Source organism: Coffea arabica, chromosome 4c, assembly GCF_036785885.1.
Source record: "Coffea arabica cultivar ET-39 chromosome 4c, Coffea Arabica ET-39 HiFi, whole genome shotgun sequence".
NCBI lineage: Eukaryota > Viridiplantae > Streptophyta > Magnoliopsida > Gentianales > Rubiaceae > Coffea > Coffea arabica.
Window position 1 is genome coordinate 10,094,403 of NC_092316.1, and position 18,008 is coordinate 10,112,410.

Genomic DNA, 18,008 nt, shown 5'->3' on the forward strand with positions numbered 1-18,008 from the left:
TTAATTATTTAATTAGTTTAACATGCAAATAGTTTGTTAGTTTCGGACAGACAACAGCTTTAGTTAATTAGTTAATTAGTTAAGCAGTTAATTAGTTAATTAGTTTAACATGCAAATAGTTTGCTAGTTTCGGATAGACAACAACTTTAGTTAATTAGTTAATTAGATAAACAAAAATTAGTTAATTAATTAATTAGATAATTAGTTAGTTAATTAGTTAAGCAGTTAATTAGTTAATTAGTTAATTAGTTTAACATGCAAATAGTTTGTTAGTTTAGGATAGACAATAGCTTTAGTTAATTAGTTAAGCAATTAATTAGTTAATTAGTTTAACATGCAAATAGTTTGTTAGTTTCGGATAGACAACAACTTTAGTTAATTAGTTAATTAGATAAACAAAAATTAGTTAATTAGTTAATTAAATAATTAGGTAGTTAATTAGTTAAGCAGCTAATTAGTTAATTAGTTTAACATGCAAATAATTTATTAGTTTCGGATAGACAACAGCTTTAGTTAATTAGATAATTAGTTAATTAGATAAATAGAGATTAGTTAATTAGATAAACAGAAATTAGTTAATTAGATAATTAGTTAATTAGTTAATAGTTAATTAGATAATTAGTTAATAGTTAATTAGTTTAATTATGCAGAAATAGTTTGATTAGTTAATAACTATTAACAATTAGATAATTAGTTAATTAGTTAATTAGATAATTTTTTATTAATTAATTAGATTATTAGTTAATTAGTTAATTAGTTAAACTGTGCAGAAATAGTTAATTTTGTGTAATTTTTATTAACAAATGTTTTGTTGGGTTTGATGAAAGTACTCATCACATTCATTTGGTAAAATTAAATCATGTCAGGGGTACTTTGGTAAATTGATCCACTTTTGCCTATTAAATTGCCTCCAACTTTTGATAGGGTAGGTCAGTGCTATTTCAAAATTGATAGGGGAGGTTAATGCTATTACTATAAAAGTCAGGAGAGGTTTCTGCAATTATCCCATTTTTTATTGAATGAGATGAAATATCAATCATACAGGTGATTCCAACTTGCCTCTGACAAAGATCATTGAGACACTAAGCTCCTGAGTCAAGGACAATAAAATCGTTTCAACCAGTCGCTGAAGTAACTCTCGATAATTTTGGATATTGACATTACGATAAAAAAATGAAAGTCCAATCAAATTATAACTTACTGATTAATGTCCACTAACATTAGTTTCTGTTGGCCTGAAAAGTATACGAGAGAATGGATGTTGACCTCGTACCCTTGTCATCGATTTGGCCAATCAAATCAATGTACCTTTCATTTTCGTAGCCTTTAATTTTTCTTCTTAGAAAGCTCAGAATTGCAGTGTGCTCTACTTGAAAGAGCAGGAGCAAAGTGCACTTCCATCCCACCATTTCTTACTTGAAACATCAGGTTTTGTACTCATTTTCCTCTTTAGTAACTCTTTAAATTTCTGGGCTTCCCTGTTTAGTCTTGTTTTATTGTCGTTGATCATATTTGGCCATTAAAATTTATGGGATTGTCTCTTCTTTCCCCCCCTTCTGATGGTATATTTTGTCACTGACCACATTTAATGTGATTTTTGTGTAGTTTCGTGAAAAAAGATTTAGGATTCTTCATTATATCATGAAATAAGGGAATGAAAGTAATCTAAGAAGTGAAGAAAGGCTTACCTTTTTTCTCAAACGTTTTTACAACACCACTTTGCATAAATTAGAAGTTACAGAAAAAGTATTTGATAGAGATAATAAAACAAAAGAATAAGAAATTTATACAAATGTATCCTTTTTGGATGGTGAATAAAACCGAAGACGCAAGTTTTTTGCTGTATTAATTAGAAAAATTTGTTAAGTGTCACAAAATATGACAAACTCTTACTGATGTTATGGTGCAGAGAATACCTTTTGAGAGACATACTAAAGCACACCATCATAGCTGTATTCCAAATGAATACTGATCTCCTCTCCATTCCAGGAAATTGCAAGGAAAAACTTCAATGGATCTCCTTGAATGGCAGAGGGAAAGCTTTCTATGCATCATATCTGCAACAATATCAATGGTTCTGGTGCTAAAGTTGCTGTTGAAGAAGAAGGAAAGCAGAAATGGCAAACTCCCGCCATGTCCCCCAAAACTTCCCATCATTGGTAACCTGCATCTGCTTGGTAACATGCCTCATGAATCTCTTCACATCCTTGCCAAGAAGTATGGTCCTATCATGTTCTTGCAGCTTGGGCAGGTGCCAACAATAGTGATTTCATCAGCTAGATTAGCGAAGGAAGCACTGACAACCTTTGATCTAGCCCTGTCAAATAGGCCTCGAATATTTTCAGCCAAACACCTTTTCTACAACTGCACTGATATGGCTTTCTCTCCATACGGTGCCTACTGGCGAAATATACGCAAAATATGTATCCTTGAGGTACTAAGTGCAAAAAGAGTTCAGTCATTTGGCTTCACAAGGCAAGAAGAAGTTGCTAATCTAGTTCATCGTGTAGCAGAATCGTACCCCAGTCCCACCAATTTAAGCCATATGCTTGGATTATATGCAAATAATCTCCTCTGTCGCATTGCATTTGGTAAAGATTTCTCACAAGGAGGAGACCATGTTCGGCATAATTTTCAAAAGCTGCTTGAAGAGTATCAAATGTTGCTGGGAGGATTCAGCATTGGAGACTTCTTCCCATCCATGGAATTTCTACACAAATTTACCGGGATGGAATCAAGACTAAAAGACACTTTCAGACGCTTTGACCAGTTTTTTGATGAGATTTTGAAGGAACATCGAAATCCGGAGAACAGGAAAGACCACAAGGACCTGGTGGATGTGTTACTTGAACTACAAAAACATGGGGATCCTGAAACTCCTCTCACCACTGACAATATCAAAGCACTAATTTTGGTTAGTTAGAGCAAAGTTCTTATTTCATTCTTGACTCCAGCTTAATCCTACTAGAAGAATCAAATGCTCTGCTCAAAACTATTATTTTCTAATGCTGTCTTACTTAGCTCCAGTTCCTAATTGCTTCGATATTGTTGATGCAGGACATGTTTGCAGCAGGTACTGATACAAACTTCATCACCTTGGATTGGACAATGACAGAGCTCATAATGAACCCCCAGGTGCTACGAAAAGCACAGGCCGAGGTCAGAAGTATTGTTGGAGAAAGAAGATCAGTTTCAGAGACTGACCTGTCTCACTTGCACTACACGAGAGCTGTTGTGAAGGAAACTTTTAGGCTACATCCCCCAGCTCCAGTATTACTCCCTAGAGAATCCATGGAGGAAGTGACAATTGATGGCTATCCCATTCCTGCCAAAACAAGGTTCTTCATCAATGCTTGGGCAATGGGAAGAGACCCTGAAACATGGGAAAATCCAGACATATTTGAACCAGAGAGGTTCATGAATAATCCTATTGATTACAAGGGCCAAGATTTTGAGCTCATACCATTTGGTGCCGGTAGACGAATGTGTCCTGCTGTTACATTTAGTACAGCAACATTTGAGCTTGCTTTAGCTCAACTTCTGCATAGCTTTGATTGGGAGCTTCCTCCAGGAGTTAAAGCAAAAGATTTGGACCTGACTGAAGCTTTCGGCATCACCATGCACAAAATATCTCCTCTCATGGTGCTTGCAAAACCAAACTTTTCTGAAGGTCTCAATGGAAAATAGAGACCAATCTGAGAGGGGTGATTCCATGAAATTGCTTCTAAGGAAAAATGCTATGTCCCTGAACAATTGGTATTTCTTTCAGTCAAATTATAGTCTTAAGTACCCTGAATAACCGAAGGCGGGGCATATTCGCAGTTACGTCCAGTCTTTGTACTTGTTACAGGAATCAATGTGCAATAGTACTAACTCTGTGTATTCAGATTTTGTAATTAATGCACCAACGACAAGCACCAGAATGAAAGCTTAATTGTGTCAGCTCCAAGTCCCCGATAGGTAAAGATAGAATGACCAAAAACTAAAGCAAGTTAAACTAAATTGTGCTTCAATTAAAGATTGCTTCAAAGCCGTCTGAAAATTGATATGGTAGCAGCAATATATATTCACGAAATACATCTGCCTGTTCTGTGAAAATTCACAACTAGCCAACTTCTCAAGTATAAACTGGCCAACTTCTCACAGGTCCAGGCGGTTCTCGCAGCAAGAATTCACCGAGACAACATTATTCTGCAAACACCAACATTCTTTAAATACATCCCACTAATTGTTTGGATCTTGAAATTAAATGGAGAAGAAAATTGGAAGTCTTTGACGATCTCGCAGGCTTTTTTTTTTTTTTTTTTTTTTTAATTAACCTCACAGAAAGGACAGTAACATGGGCTTTATATTCAACTGTAATTTTCCTCCTCTGGCTTCCTCAGGCAGGCATTTTCTTTGATATCATATTGTTTGAAGATCAAAAAAGTGGGGGGAGTTAGTCTAGCATAGAACTTGAATCAAGACAAATTGAATATCCATCGCCAATTGGATCATCATAATATTTTTAGGTTCACCGGTAGTGTAGAATCAAGACAAAATGATAAAATCAGAGTTCAGTATCTTCTTTATTGGATCCTAACGAGTGTCGTACATTAGCGTGACGCGGAGTTTAATCGATCTACTCTCCTTGTAATGTTCGAAGATCTAGTATTTGGTTGGTGCAACTTGCAAGACTATGCCGTCGGTAGAAACTAGAAAGTTGGATCATCTAATTGGGCTACCAATTTTCTAATTAATGGTCTCTCAATAAATTAAGCTATAGTACAGTAAAAACCGTGTTTCTATTTTTTTTTTTTTTTTGATAAAAATCAAATTTCATTAACAAATTACAAGAGCCGTGTTTGTACATCGCTGCTTTAATAGCATGTTAAACATGCACTAGAAATTACAGATTTGTAATTTAACCAATATAATAGATTTGAAAAATTATGAACAAATCTGAAAAATACAAGAAATTTTAAAGTCGTCTTCTAATAGATTAATCACTGCAATTCTCTCCTATACATGATGCAATCTATTAATCAACGGTTTTAAACTCCAATGATGATGATGACATCTATCAAAATAGATCAAAGATCCAAAAAAATCTTAGATCTAACAACCAAATCTGAAATAAATTTAGATCTAATCAATAAAAAAAAGAAAAAAAAATCTCCACAAGAATCTCTAGGAAAATAGAAAATTCTCAGTAGCAGAAAATGAAAACTCTCACTAAGAAAACTTAGGAGATACTTTATTAGAAAAAATAAATAAAACAAACTGAAATTCATGGGATGTGGCCTCCCTCCTTAAAAGAGGAGAAGAAGTAGAGAGAAGTTGAAAACCATGTTTCTATTTTGTTGTTGGTTTTATATCCAGATCCTATGTTTTGTCATTGCACTACCACTTGATACTAAAAACAACTCTCAAATTGGACTCAGCAAAGTTCTGCGTAAATTCAATGGTTAACTTAGCGTGTTTGCTGAAATGGTATGCTACACGAAAATTGTGATTAGCAGTTCTAAACTCAAATATCAAGCAATGTTGCCCTTTCTTCTTCTTTTTCTTTCTACATTCAACTCCCTACCCTCTGCAGCATCAGACCTGATCTATGGCAATTTTGCTAATTGCCTAATAAAGATAGGGATCCCCAATGACCAAATATCAAGAATTCTTTACAGCCCCGTGAATGTTTCCTATAATTCAGATCTACAAGCCCATATAAGAAATGGCCTTACACAAGGGCGACATGTACCCCAAAACCACTTCTAGCCTTATACATGTCGCCCCTATAAGGGCTACAAGCCCATGTTTTTTATCATTACGGTGAAAGAATGAGTGAAATTCCAGAAAGTGAAGCGCCTTTCCCTCATCGATCTGGGATCCTGTTCATGATTGAATATTCAGTGAACTGGCATGAAGAAGATCCTGCATTTGCCAAGAAGTACATAGAGCAGACAAGGGAACTGCACAGTTTATTGACACCTTTTGTTCCAAAAAGTCCTAGGCAGGCTTTTCTGAATTTTAGGTACCTTGATATTGATACTACAGAACAGACAATGGGAGGAATAGTTACAACAATGAAGGAAGAGTTTATGGGCTCAAATATTTCAAGGATAACTTTTACAGATCGGTGAAAGTCAAGGCCATGGTAGATCCTGAAAATTTCTTCAGGAAGGAATGAGCTGAGTATCCCGACTCTGCCTCTCAGGCCACTCTAATGGGGGCACAATAATGCTACTATTATTGAAAATTTCCAAAGATAGTAAAGATTTTGATTTTCCAAAAGGACTTCATTGTGTTTCCACACAACAATCTAACAACAGGAAAACACAAAACATGATAATTAAAGTCACTCGAATTGAAGTTGATTGTAATTAGTGTCGGGCTGGCCCAAACAATTCTATGTATAAATATATATTATATGAAGATAAATAATATTTGCACTCTAATAAATTCTCAAACACTCTAAATTTGCAAATTTTTGTTAAAAGTGATATAAAGATCCAAAACCTATATATATTCTCTAACAATGTGAATAAAAAAACTACCCCCAAGGCATAGTAAATGATCGATTTGCATTATTTTCATAGAGACCACTACACTTTTGATTACATAATCTTGGTTAAAGTTGTAAAAGTCCACTAAAGAAAAATGAACGAGTTAAAAAATAATGCTCAACTCCAGATCAAAATGACTAATACTTAAGAATTAGCAAATAAGTTATACACATAAAGAGTTTATAGAATAATAATTTTAAAAAAATTTCCTCCATTATTAATATTACAACAATTTAATTAGGACTGATATAAGAATAGTGAAAATAAGACAAACTGAAAAGATGAAACAGGAAGGGTTACCGATAAATGCATAGATGGCCAATCCGTCTCTTAGAATATCTTATATGTTTTTGTATCATTTCATTAACCAAGAAAAAAGAAGAAGAAGAAGAAGAAGAGGATGGAGTGCTTAGAGCTTTTTTGGGATTTGCCAATATCAGTTGTCTATATTAATAACACTCTATAGAGTTTATAAGTACACAAATAATGTAAAATCCTAATATGTATAATTATATGAGACTATATAGTTATTATTACACATTGTATATATTTACAGCATATTTTAATTATGAACTTGTTCTTAGTCCAAAGTATACTCAAAATTCCATTATCTTTGTGAGTTGAGTATGATCTTCATAGTAAGAGCTCAAAGCTCAAAACCCAGAAATTCTATTGCTTTTGTGATTCGAACCTCGAAATGCCAAAGCCTACCTTGAATAACTCGGTTGATAGCCTTGGGTCTTTAACATGAAACAGTGACTATGAAGTCACATAGTCGATTACTCAAAATTCTCCAGAGACATTCACTTTCATCCTTAACATTTTAGTTGTTTTTTTTCCCCCCCAAACTAACAGCATCATCTAACCCATTCATACAAGAAAAGTTAATTGTCTCTTTTGATTCTCAACTAAACAGGGAAAACGACGGGATCCATTAAATGAGGAGGCACTTGCAGTCAGATTAGTTCTCCTAATGGCCAAGGAAGCTGACTGCAGGAGAGTGGAAATACAATCTAAGTGTAAAGCACTCATTCATAAGATCCATGCTCAGGAGACTCAGGTCAGTGAAACTGCAAAATTCGGATTCTTGAATTGAGAGAGCTCTTTGAACAATGTATATATCCAAAGGAAAGAAATGCTTGTAATCATAGGTAGCTCAATTTGCACTTTAGTTAGTGAATGATGTCAAATGGGATTCTAGTATTCCACTGTCACTTATTTATTTCTTTAATCAATAGCATCGACCAACCGCTATTTCTTGATGTCCAAAATGATAGAGAAAGATTTTTGACAACTATTGCCTCTCGGATCTTCTAGTGTCACTGCTCGGGCCATTGCCGGCCTGAGATGGCTTCTTCAAAGCATGCTTACATGGTGGCCTGAAGGCGACTTAAAGTCACTACAGGAGAAGGCGACTTTAAAATAGTCATTTGAGATGGCGATTTTGATTTGTTTTTCTATTTTCTTTTTCTACTTTTTCACCCAAAGTGAGTCATCTAGCTAAAATAACAAAGTGAGTCACCTTTATAAATGGCGAAATCTCTACTGTTGGAAAACTTCGAAATTTGCTATTATTTTCATAATTTCAAAAAAAAGGGATTATTTAGGTAATCCACTCCATCAATACTATTCTTGTATTTGAATCATTCTACAACAATTCAATGAGGTAGCCGTCCTCAAGCTTGATTTTCCCATGCCTCCCTTGTTAGAAGCCACCGAGTTTATCAATCGTTTCTTCTCGTCCATATTTGGGGGATTCCTGTTGCTTAGTCTTCGAAAATTTATCGTTTGGACAATGAAGGATTTTGGCTGCTGGTGGAAGATAAACTAATCTCTGCTTGAGCTGGCAAATGCCAATTAAGATTGGTCTTTCAATAAATTAAGCCATATTTGCGATATGTTTTTTGTTTTTTTGTTGGTTTGCGAGGAATCTTGGGTTTAGAAGGCCAGCGCACAAACAGATAAACATGTTTTTGCTTTCTTGTTGGTTTGTATATAAATTTATGAACTTTGTTGGAAACTAATATTTGTTCACGTGAAAGTGGACGGCTAAAATGCTAAATCTTTTGTGTACAATTGAAAAAATACATAGTTTTGGGTGTATAATTATCGTAAAAATTTAATTAATTACTACCTCAAAGAAAAAAATAACGTAGTTTTTGATGTATAGATATTATCACCTAATAGTATATTTATGTATAAACTCTTTTTAGAAAAATTGGGATGGTAGTTCAATAGTTGGAATGCAATAATTTCTTGATATAGATATGTGAAAATGCTATTTATAATTCTTTATTTAAATTATTTATCTATTAATCAAGTTGAATAATATGCCAAATGTGGAACATGTCTACTGTTGGTTCTGAAGTAATGAGCAATTCACTCATAGCCTAGGGGTGCATATTGCTAGTAACTTAAATTCACCAAGTATAAATTGGTATGGTACATGGAAATTGTGATCAACACCAAGTCCACAACTTAGATTGCCTGCAATGTTACCCTCTCTTCTTCTTCTTCTTCTTTTTCTTTCTGCATTCAATTCCCTAACATCTGCAGCCTCAGACCTCATCTATGACAACTTTGCCCATTGCCTTGCAGGAAAAGGGATCCCAGATGACCAAATCTCAAGCATTCTTTATAGCCCCATTAACGCTTCCTACACTTCAGTTTTACAAGCTTATATAAGAAACAGGAGATTCAACACTTCCACAACCCCAAAACCGCTTCTCATAGTCACAGCTTTAGAAGAATACCACGTCCAAGCAGCTGTTCTATGTACAAAAAGAACTGGGCTGGAACTGAAAACCAGAAGTGGCGGTCATGATTTTGAAGGAATCTCATACGTTTCCAGTGTTCCATTCGTCATTCTTGACATGTTCCACCTTAGTAGCATTCATGTTGATATTGAAAATGAAATTTCTTGGGTACAAGCTGGCGCGACACTTGGGGAACTCTACTACAGGATTTGGGAAAAGTGCAAAGTACATGCATTCCCTGCCGGTGTATGCCGATCAGTAGGCGTAGGCGGCCACATAAGTGGGGGAGGTTATGGCGCTATGCTACGCAAATACGGCCTAACTGTAGACAATGTTGTTGATGCACGAATCGTCGATGTTAAAGGCAGGATTTTGGATAGGGAAGCAATGGGGGAAGATCTTTTCTGGGCTATTAGGGGTGGTGGTGGTGCGAGTTTTTGCGTTGTTTTGGCGTACAAAATCAAGTTAGTCAGGGTACCGGAAATTGTAACATTTTTCAGGATTGTTAGGACCATGGAAGAAAATGTAACAGATCTTGTTTATAGCTGGCAACAGGTAGCCAACACGATTGACAATGATCTCTTCATCAGAGTTCTGGTCCAACCAGTTACTGAACAAATCAATGGGCAGAGTCAGACTACAATTGGAGCAACATTTATAGCATTATTCCTTGGAGATGCCAATAGACTCTTATCAGTTATGAATGGAAGATTTTCTGAATTGGGATTGAAGAAACAGGACTGTTTGGAAATGAGTTGGGGTGAATCACTCCTCCGGTGGGAAGGTTACGCGAGTGGTACACCCATGGAAGCCATCCTTGACAAGACTTATGCCAACTTCGCGAAGAGGAAATCAGATTATGTGCAGAATCCAATTCCAAGGCATGGGCTGGCCTCAATATTCAAGAAAGTGATTGAGCTAAATAAAACAGTACTGGAATTCAATCCTTATGGCGGAAGAATGAGTGAAATTCCAGAAAGCGAAACGCCTTTCCCTCATCGTTCTGGGATCATTTTCAAGATCGAGTATTTAGTGATTTGGCAGGAAGAAGGTCCTAGATTTGCCAAGAAGTACATAGAGCAGACACGGGTGCTATACAGTTTGATGACTCCTTTTGTTTCAAAAAATCCTAGGCAGGCTTTTCTGAATTACAGGGACCTTGATATTGGAACCACAGACAACGGGAAGAACAGTTACAACGAAGGAAGAGTTTATGGGCTCAAATATTTCAAAAATAATTTTTACAGATTGGTGAAAGTCAAGACCATGATAGATCCTGAAAATTTCTTCAGGAACGAGCAGAGTATACCAACTCGGCCCCTCCGGCCATTTTAGTTGGGGTAAAACTTTCAAGCTTATTAACACTTTTACTCTTTTACGATCCAGAATTGGGTGCAAAAGTTATTATTTAAAGTTTTTGACTCGGCCCGGCTGCATTTTTAATTGAAGTACAGTTCTCAACCTTCAGGCCCAGTATATTTCTGGTCAGGAATAGCCTGTGTTCTTTGTCTTTGCCTTGCCAGTTTCTTGCAATGATATCATATCCAGATCTACATTCCTGATTGCTATTTGCAGCATCTGTTCTACAAATAGCATTGTTTTGAATAGCTCGGGTCAAAATATATTTTGTGTTACAAATAGTATAGTTTCCAATGGCGTGTTCTAGTCATTATGTCTGTTATACAAGGTTAAATGTATAATAGTACTATCTTGTTTGTTGCACTCGAGTTTTGGTTGTTGTATAGACTTGTTTTAGGAGAATAACATTGGGAAAATTGCACCTACAACTCTCAACTGGAGTGATCCAGGCTGCAGTGCAAGTTCATTGTTGGAAGTAAAATATCTATGATAGTTGCAGTAATCACTGTTAAGAGATACAGGCAGCCATTTCTCCATTTGTGGTGAGAGTTTGAAGGAGTTGGCGGCCACATGCTGTTTGATTATTATTATTTCTAACTAGCCGATTTCTCAAGGATAAGCAGTGGATTTCTCATGGATCAGGCCACTATTCTCACCCATAATCTCCAAACATCTGTTTTTCATTAACTGTTTGGATCAACAAATGAAATGAAAAAGGAATTGGATGTCTTTTACATTCTTGCAGGCTTTTATAATCACACAGAATGGAAAATTACAAGGCTTTCATTTTGTTAGCAAATAAGGATGTTAGATGTAAATGAGGTTAATCAAGCAAAATACTATAGTTTTCAAGCTTCATTATTCATGTTAGCAAATTTGAAATTGTGTTTTGTTTATTTATCAAGCCAAATTTTAAAAAAAAAATTCATCAAACCAAACTCGAGCAATTTAAATTGTAAATTTCAATTTTTAAACTAGTCGAGTCAATTTCAAGTTGAAGTTGAAACTTACCGAACACAAAATACTACTTATATTTAATGTCATTAATTAACAAACCAATTTGAAAAGGAATAAAAATCAAGATGAATCAAGCTTTTATCAATTCGAATCCGATTCAAATACTAACAACTTACTTTGTCTTTCAACTCTATGTGAAAGTGTAATCGAAAGACCCTATTCGAAAGTCATCACAGGCCGAGCCAGTCTATTACCTTAGTCCATCATAAAAAATTCAATCCAAATACATGGACTTTTCCATATGGCAAAACCCTATTCATGTATATGCCTGGGCTTCTATGTTCTATCCAATTCCAAACTCTCCTGCATGGCTGAAATGATAAAATCCAGACGACTCAATATATCTTATTTAACGGATCCTAACCGGTTGATAAATAGCCGTATTAAAGTTCAATCTAGTCAGTATTAAAGACTAAACCATTATATGAGGTTGCTTCATTCTTGCCAAGTGAAATACTTGCTGAGACAGATGAATTTCATCGAATTTTGAAAGAAAACCTATCACCACTCATGTGGGCACAAGTAAACTAGAATGGACCATTATTCTTTATCTTGTGTGGCATTTAATACTTAAAAAGTTATTTGTATCTATCACCTGGAGGTTTTATCATCTCATCTTTGATTGTTGTTGACATCTTTTTAATCACTTTGTAGAAAGCTACATACACATACTAAAGTACAAAAATCAGTTGAATCGAAAATGGACTTCCTTTTTTTTTTTCGGGTCCTTAGATTTTTTTTTTAACGCATATGGGTTATCAAGTTTTATATAAAGATGAAATATTGATGGATGCTAAGAAATAGAGCTTCTCCCCATGCTCCACGAGTGACTTCAACCAAGGAGGATGGATACAAAATGTTTAGACTTTGACTAGTATAAGTTAGTTAGTAATTGAAAACAAGGATCACAGATTTGAACCAGGTTAAAATAGCTACATGTGTGCATGATTATGGAATACGAGGAAAAGCAAGATGACAAAATCAGTCATCAACCTAATCCACTCGGGAAAAAAAATTTTACCCAGTCATTGTTCTTAAACCAAAAGAACACCTAATTAGGCAAGAACAAATCAATCGTGTTCGAATGCTTTTTTTTTTTTTTTTCTCAAAAATTCTACCCATTCGGATGTCCTTTTCACTTTATAATCTATACGGGGGTATTTAACAGGTCAAAATGAATAGGCTAAGAAACCATTTTTAACCAAAATACATTCAAAGGGCCTAACTATTTAATTGGTCATGAAAAGTGTAATTAAAGATTTCATCTCACCTAACCAATAAGTCAAGCCAAATGGTCTTCTATAGGACATAGTGTCTTTAAAATGCATACGGCTTCTGGATCTGTTGGGAAAATTAATTTGGAACCACATCGGCCACATGGCGATGTTCCTTGTACGAGTTAAAAAAAATATCTTTGCACAAGTGAACTAACTTTGAATAAAACTTTGTCAAAGCATAATGACTAAGCATAGACAAAAATATGATAACCTGATCTTGTAAGAGCTAGCATAAAATGATTAAGTTAATTTGTGAGTATGTAATGCATCTCTGCAGCAATAATTTTGTTTTAGTGTAGCTTACTTATGCAATTGTCGACCTATACGTGTACAAAATTAGTGAATTGTAGAACATGTTACAATTAGCGTTCGTTCCTCTCTTGGGACATCTATTTGTCGCATAGGACTTGTTTAGTGTGTCTTACCCCTCCAGGTGATTTACAGGCTACTGTACAAGTTGGTTGAATTTATCCAGTGCGCATTCTCGAGTAGTGATTGCGGGTCCCTTGAAAAAAAAAAAACAAGCAACACTTAACCTATCCTTATTTAACTACTGTTAGGGGAAATCCATTTGGATTAAGGGAGACCTGAAGGAAAACACACCTCCAAACCAAAGTATAAGCACTTAGAGGTGCTATCTGGGGTTTATGCTTCTTGGTAAATATAGGGATGGCAACACGTCAGGTATCCTAAAAAATTTCTCTTATCAAACTCTAACTTGCATATCCAAATTTTTTTATCAAATTCTATTAGGTAGTCCTTTGAGTTTTAACTCTCATTACCAAAACCTCTCACTATCAAAGTTCAAATTATCCATCAAGTATCGAGTTTTATCCCACACGTTGCCATCTCTAGGCAAATTCACCTAAAATGTGTAGGTTATTTATCTACAATCGTATTTGGAAAATTGCACTTTTGGATAAGTTTCAATGTAATTTCTTGGTGTTTTGTTTTTCTTTTTTCCACATAGACAAGCCATAGTATTGGCAATAGTTTACAACTTAGTCCCTCATATTTCCTTTTCAATATTTTATGACTTATGCTTCTAAACTTATGGGATTACAGACTTGATCTAGCAATTCGGACAGCGAATCGGTATATAAGTGCGTCTGATGAATAAGAAGGAAGCCAATTGAAACATGAGGGATTAAACTTGTAATGTGTAAAACAAAACGTACCATATGATAAAATTAAATTTGCTGTTAAATTAGAATATAGACAACTATATGTCAGAAAACAAATAGTAATTCATAAAACAACTATCAAGTTTGTCCTAAGGACCTAAACGTAAGTAAAATGTATCTTATTAAAATTTCTTTTGAGTAGAAAGTTTGCCCTAATGCCACCTAGGTCGTTTTCCACGAATCTCAAAAATTTCAGATCAGAAAAAATTACGCATTAAATTAAAGAATGAATGACCAATGCAATACTGGGTCCAAATCTTTCGGATCAAGTTCAAGTAAAACAAAGATTGGGGTGGAACAAATGATCTACTCAGCAATCATTTAGGTCCAAAGAAAAGTGGGAAGAAGAGGTAGAAATAAATAAAAAAAAAGATGGAAATATACATGAGTGCATAACATTAGAAATTAAACGTTTATTGATAAATTAGAATCTCTAAGGATGGAAAGTTATTACATTAAGCTAAGTTACTGTAGCACTAAACTGGAGTTGCAACAGCAAGAAGAGGAATTTTTCTATGGATTGTCAAACCTGTACATTCAGTCATATCCAAATCGGAGCCCTTTGCTCCATCAGGCAGATCCCAATCAAATTTGAGCAAAAGATTTGCTAAAACATGCTCATTTGTAGCCATCGCAAAAGAAATTCCCGGGCAGCCCCTCCTCCCAGCTCCAAAAGGAATCAAGTGGAAGTCATGGCCCGTGAAATCAATGCAAGAACTCAAGAATCTCTCGGGCTTAAACTCATCTGGTTCTTCCCACAATGAAGGGTCTCTTCCAATTGCAAAGGCATTGGTGATAATCATAGTTCCAGCTGAAATATCATAGTCCATTATTTTAGCATCGTTGCTAGCATTGCGAGGGACCAATAACGGTATTGGAGGATGTAATCGTAGCGTTTCTTTAATGACTGCTTTCAAATACTTCATCTTTTCCAAATCATCGTCATCGATCTCAAGTCTGTCACTGACAATTCCTCTCACCTCAGTTTGTAGATCCTTCATCGCTTTTGGATGCTTTAAAAGCTCTGTCATTGCCCATTCTAGAACGGTGTAGGTAGTATCCGTTCCACCGGAGAAGATGTCCTAAATAGAAAAGCAAAATAACAAGCTTATATACTAATTTTCTCTTCCATTAGAGAATGAAATGCATCTTTGATGAACTAAGAATTAAGGATTGGAAGTACGAAACAGGAAAATTTTTGTCTTAAACATATATTCCCACAATAATGCCAAAATAACAGATGTATGCTGGTCCTACGAATTATTTGGCAATCCCTTTCAATAATATTACTCCTGCAAATTGGTTTTTTAACAATTTTTAGCATTTTAACTTGAATGGCGTTGTAAGAACCATCTAACATGGAATCACTTAACAAGTATACTGTATCATTATTAGACTATGAAAAGGTGACAATTCATTGGTAATCGGTTTTTTTATCATTGGAAACTCAACTTTTAAGAATATATAATTTGTTCAGTCCTTTAACTTGACAACGTTAGCATAAATTGAGAGAAAGGAAGGAGAGGGGGGGGGGGGGGGGTTGGGGACACACTTACCAGAAGGAGAGCTTTGATGCTGTCCCTATCAATGGGTATGCCAGCTACATTGTTGTTACGAATTCCCAGCAAAACATCAGCAAAATCTTCTCTACTTTTTTGTTCACTGCTCTCATTATTCTTCCTATCACCATTTAAATGCTCTTCTATGACACCCTCAAGAAACTCATCCATTTCCTTGGCAATTCTCTCCACTCTAGCCGTTAGACCATTAACACGATCAACCCATCCAAGCCATGGCAAAAATGTCCCAAAATCAAATCCTCCCAAAACACTCACAAACTCACTCATTAATTTTCTAAACTTCCTCCCACTTACTCCTTCGCTATACTTCCTCCCAAAAGCAGCTCTACTCACCACATCACTCGTCAAAGCCATGAACATTTCACTAAGATTGACACCTGATGATGGTGCAGCTACTGATCCCCCGCGGATTTTTGTGAGCAAGAGATCTGTTTCCTCCTCTCTTATGTAACGAATGGATTGAACCCTTGTGTTACTTAGAAGCTGAAGCACACTAATGCTCTTCATTTGCCTCCAGTACTCTCCGTAAGGTGCCACTGAGACATTCTTGAAATCGTACAAAAGCTTCCGATTGATCTCGGATTCAGGCCTGTTCAAGAAGTTCAAATCATGGGTTTTCATGATTTCTTGAGCTGCTTCAGCTGATGAAACTACGAGTGTTTTGACACTGCCAAGTTGGAGCATCATCATTGGCCCATGCTTTTGAGCCAATTTCTGAAGTGATCTGTGTGGATGTGTTCCAAGAAGATGCATGTGTCCCAGAACTGGGAGCTTTCTTGGTGATGGAGGAAGGTTTTTACTGCTGGTTTTTGTAGTAAACTGCCATTTTATAAAGAAGAGAATGAATAACAAAGGAAGAGGAGCGAAGAAGACGGGATGCAGCAAAAATGAGCTGATTTGTTGCTCAAAAATTTGTGAAAAATCTGATTTCATTTTAGCTAGTGAACTTATCTGATGTTCTACTTGTTTGGGTTGAGCTTCTCTTCTACAGCATTATGGGATTTATAGGGAAACTTCTTTGTCTGTACTTCTTATATTTGTCCAATACACGATCAAGTCAGAGTTTGACTTGGCCAATGACAATTTGTTTATCTCGCAAATATTGGTGGCCTATTAGTCAATTTCTTTGAAATTATAGAAGATAAGCAGTGCCTATGATTTTGGATTCGGGTCGGACTGTTGATTTGACCGACCGAGCCAAGAACCGACTAAGCATCCGATCCAAGCCACATTAAAAACCCGAATTTTAAAAATCCAATCAAATCCAGTTTTTGATCAGATTTGACTAGGAGTAGGTGAACCGGGCAAAGTACGAGCTTTATCAACTAACAAAAAAAAGTCAGGTGATCATACTCATTGATAGATTGCAATTTTATCATTAATTTTATGATTATTTTTCTTTTTTATCTTACCAAATATTACGTTAATTGGTAGATTGTATTTAGTTTTGGTACTTTGTGCAGTTGCAGAGATTTGGAGTAAAAAAGGATTAAAAGACCTGATTTCTCCATTAGATTTGCTGTTCAGCATGGTTACGTCAAATTCAAAACTCAGCACGTCTGGGAAGTTCGGGAGTTGAAATGCAATAACTAGCTGTGAATTGAAGTTTTAAGAGTGGGGTCACAATATTTTACCAGAGGCTTGTTGTTCTTTCTTCCTTTTTGGATAGGATGGAATTTGTTGGATAATTTGATTTAAAATAATAGTAGTAATTCAGTAGTAATAGGAGACTACTCAATAGTCTTTTTTTCAGAAGCTGAAAATAACACGCACATCCACTCAATAGAACGAACATAGGAGTTAACCCGAAAGAGCGACCCGAAGGTCACTCAATAGTCAGTGAGGGACTTTTCTTTCTTTTCGGCGGCACGAGACTAGCCAAGTAGTCATTAGGTCTTTTTATCTTTTCTTGGTTGGCCGCAAGACACATCAGGGCAGCTCCAATGGGGGTGTAATGGGGAGCCATTACACCGCTCCATGACACGGCTCCAATGGGGAGCCGTGTCATGGAGATTACACGCATCACATGTATGATGCGTGTAATCCATTGAATGTGGGCCCTATTTGTATTTTATTTGATTTAACTTATGTAATATTATGCTATGGAGTTCAATTAATTACATTTCGAATTATTAATTAAGTATGGATTATTATGATATCTTCGCATTTGAAGTATCAAATATTTGTTTAATTTCCTACATAATTATTTTTAAAAAAATAACAATATATTATTTTTGAAACATAGAAAAAGATATATTATTCAAACTTAAAAATTAATAATATCATTTTTAGA

At 35.5% G+C, this 18,008-nt stretch overlaps 3 protein-coding genes across 4 annotated transcripts; 2 read left to right on the forward strand and 1 right to left on the reverse strand.

The window, feature by feature from the left end:
• Positions 1 to 1,289: 1,289 nt before the first annotated feature.
• LOC113739462 (cytochrome P450 71AP13) lies at positions 1,290 to 3,942 on the forward strand. Of its 2 annotated transcripts, none has more exons than XM_027266681.2 (3): positions 1,290 to 1,428; positions 1,990 to 2,914; positions 3,058 to 3,942. In XM_027266681.2, exons 2-3 carry the CDS (start codon positions 2,012 to 2,014, stop codon positions 3,685 to 3,687), a joined length of 1,533 nt encoding a protein of 510 aa, XP_027122482.1. In that variant the 5' UTR covers positions 1,290 to 1,428; positions 1,990 to 2,011; the 3' UTR covers positions 3,688 to 3,942. The 2 variants fall into 2 exon arrangements, with proteins under 2 accessions (XP_027122482.1, XP_027122483.1); XM_027266682.2 differs by having other exon boundaries at positions 1,294 to 1,428; positions 1,910 to 2,914.
• Positions 3,943 to 8,922: 4,980 nt separating this feature from the next.
• Positions 8,923 to 11,393, forward strand: LOC113738923 (berberine bridge enzyme-like 21). The gene has a single exon (XM_072045982.1). The coding sequence runs from the start codon at positions 9,035 to 9,037 to the stop codon at positions 10,631 to 10,633; it is 1,599 nt and encodes a 532-aa protein (XP_071902083.1). The 5' UTR covers positions 8,923 to 9,034; the 3' UTR covers positions 10,634 to 11,393.
• Positions 11,394 to 14,528: 3,135 nt separating this feature from the next.
• LOC113738924 (cytochrome P450 736A117-like) lies at positions 14,529 to 16,680 on the reverse strand. Its single transcript, XM_027266191.2, has 2 exons — positions 15,692 to 16,680; positions 14,529 to 15,217 (listed from the first exon to the last, which is right to left on the reverse strand). The coding sequence occupies exons 1-2, from the start codon at positions 16,646 to 16,648 to the stop codon at positions 14,612 to 14,614; spliced, it is 1,563 nt and encodes a 520-aa protein (XP_027121992.2). The 5' UTR covers positions 16,649 to 16,680; the 3' UTR covers positions 14,529 to 14,611.
• Positions 16,681 to 18,008: the final 1,328 nt, after the last annotated feature.

Excerpts from the sequence above, each read along its gene's own strand:
- LOC113739462 (XM_027266681.2), top strand. The coding sequence starts at position 2,012 with ATGGATCTCCTTGAATGGCAGAGGGAAAGCTTTCTATGCATCATATCT. Across the intron at positions 2,915-3,057 it reads ATATCAAAGCACTAATTTTG|GACATGTTTGCAGCAGGTAC; the intron begins GTTAGTTAGAGC and ends TTGTTGATGCAG.
- LOC113738923 (XM_072045982.1), top strand. The coding sequence starts at position 9,035 with ATGTTACCCTCTCTTCTTCTTCTTCTTCTTTTTCTTTCTGCATTCAAT.
- LOC113738924 (XM_027266191.2), bottom strand. The coding sequence starts at position 16,648 with ATGAAATCAGATTTTTCACAAATTTTTGAGCAACAAATCAGCTCATTT. Across the intron at positions 15,218-15,691 it reads GCATCAAAGCTCTCCTTCTG|GACATCTTCTCCGGTGGAAC; the intron begins GTAAGTGTGTCC and ends TTTTCTATTTAG.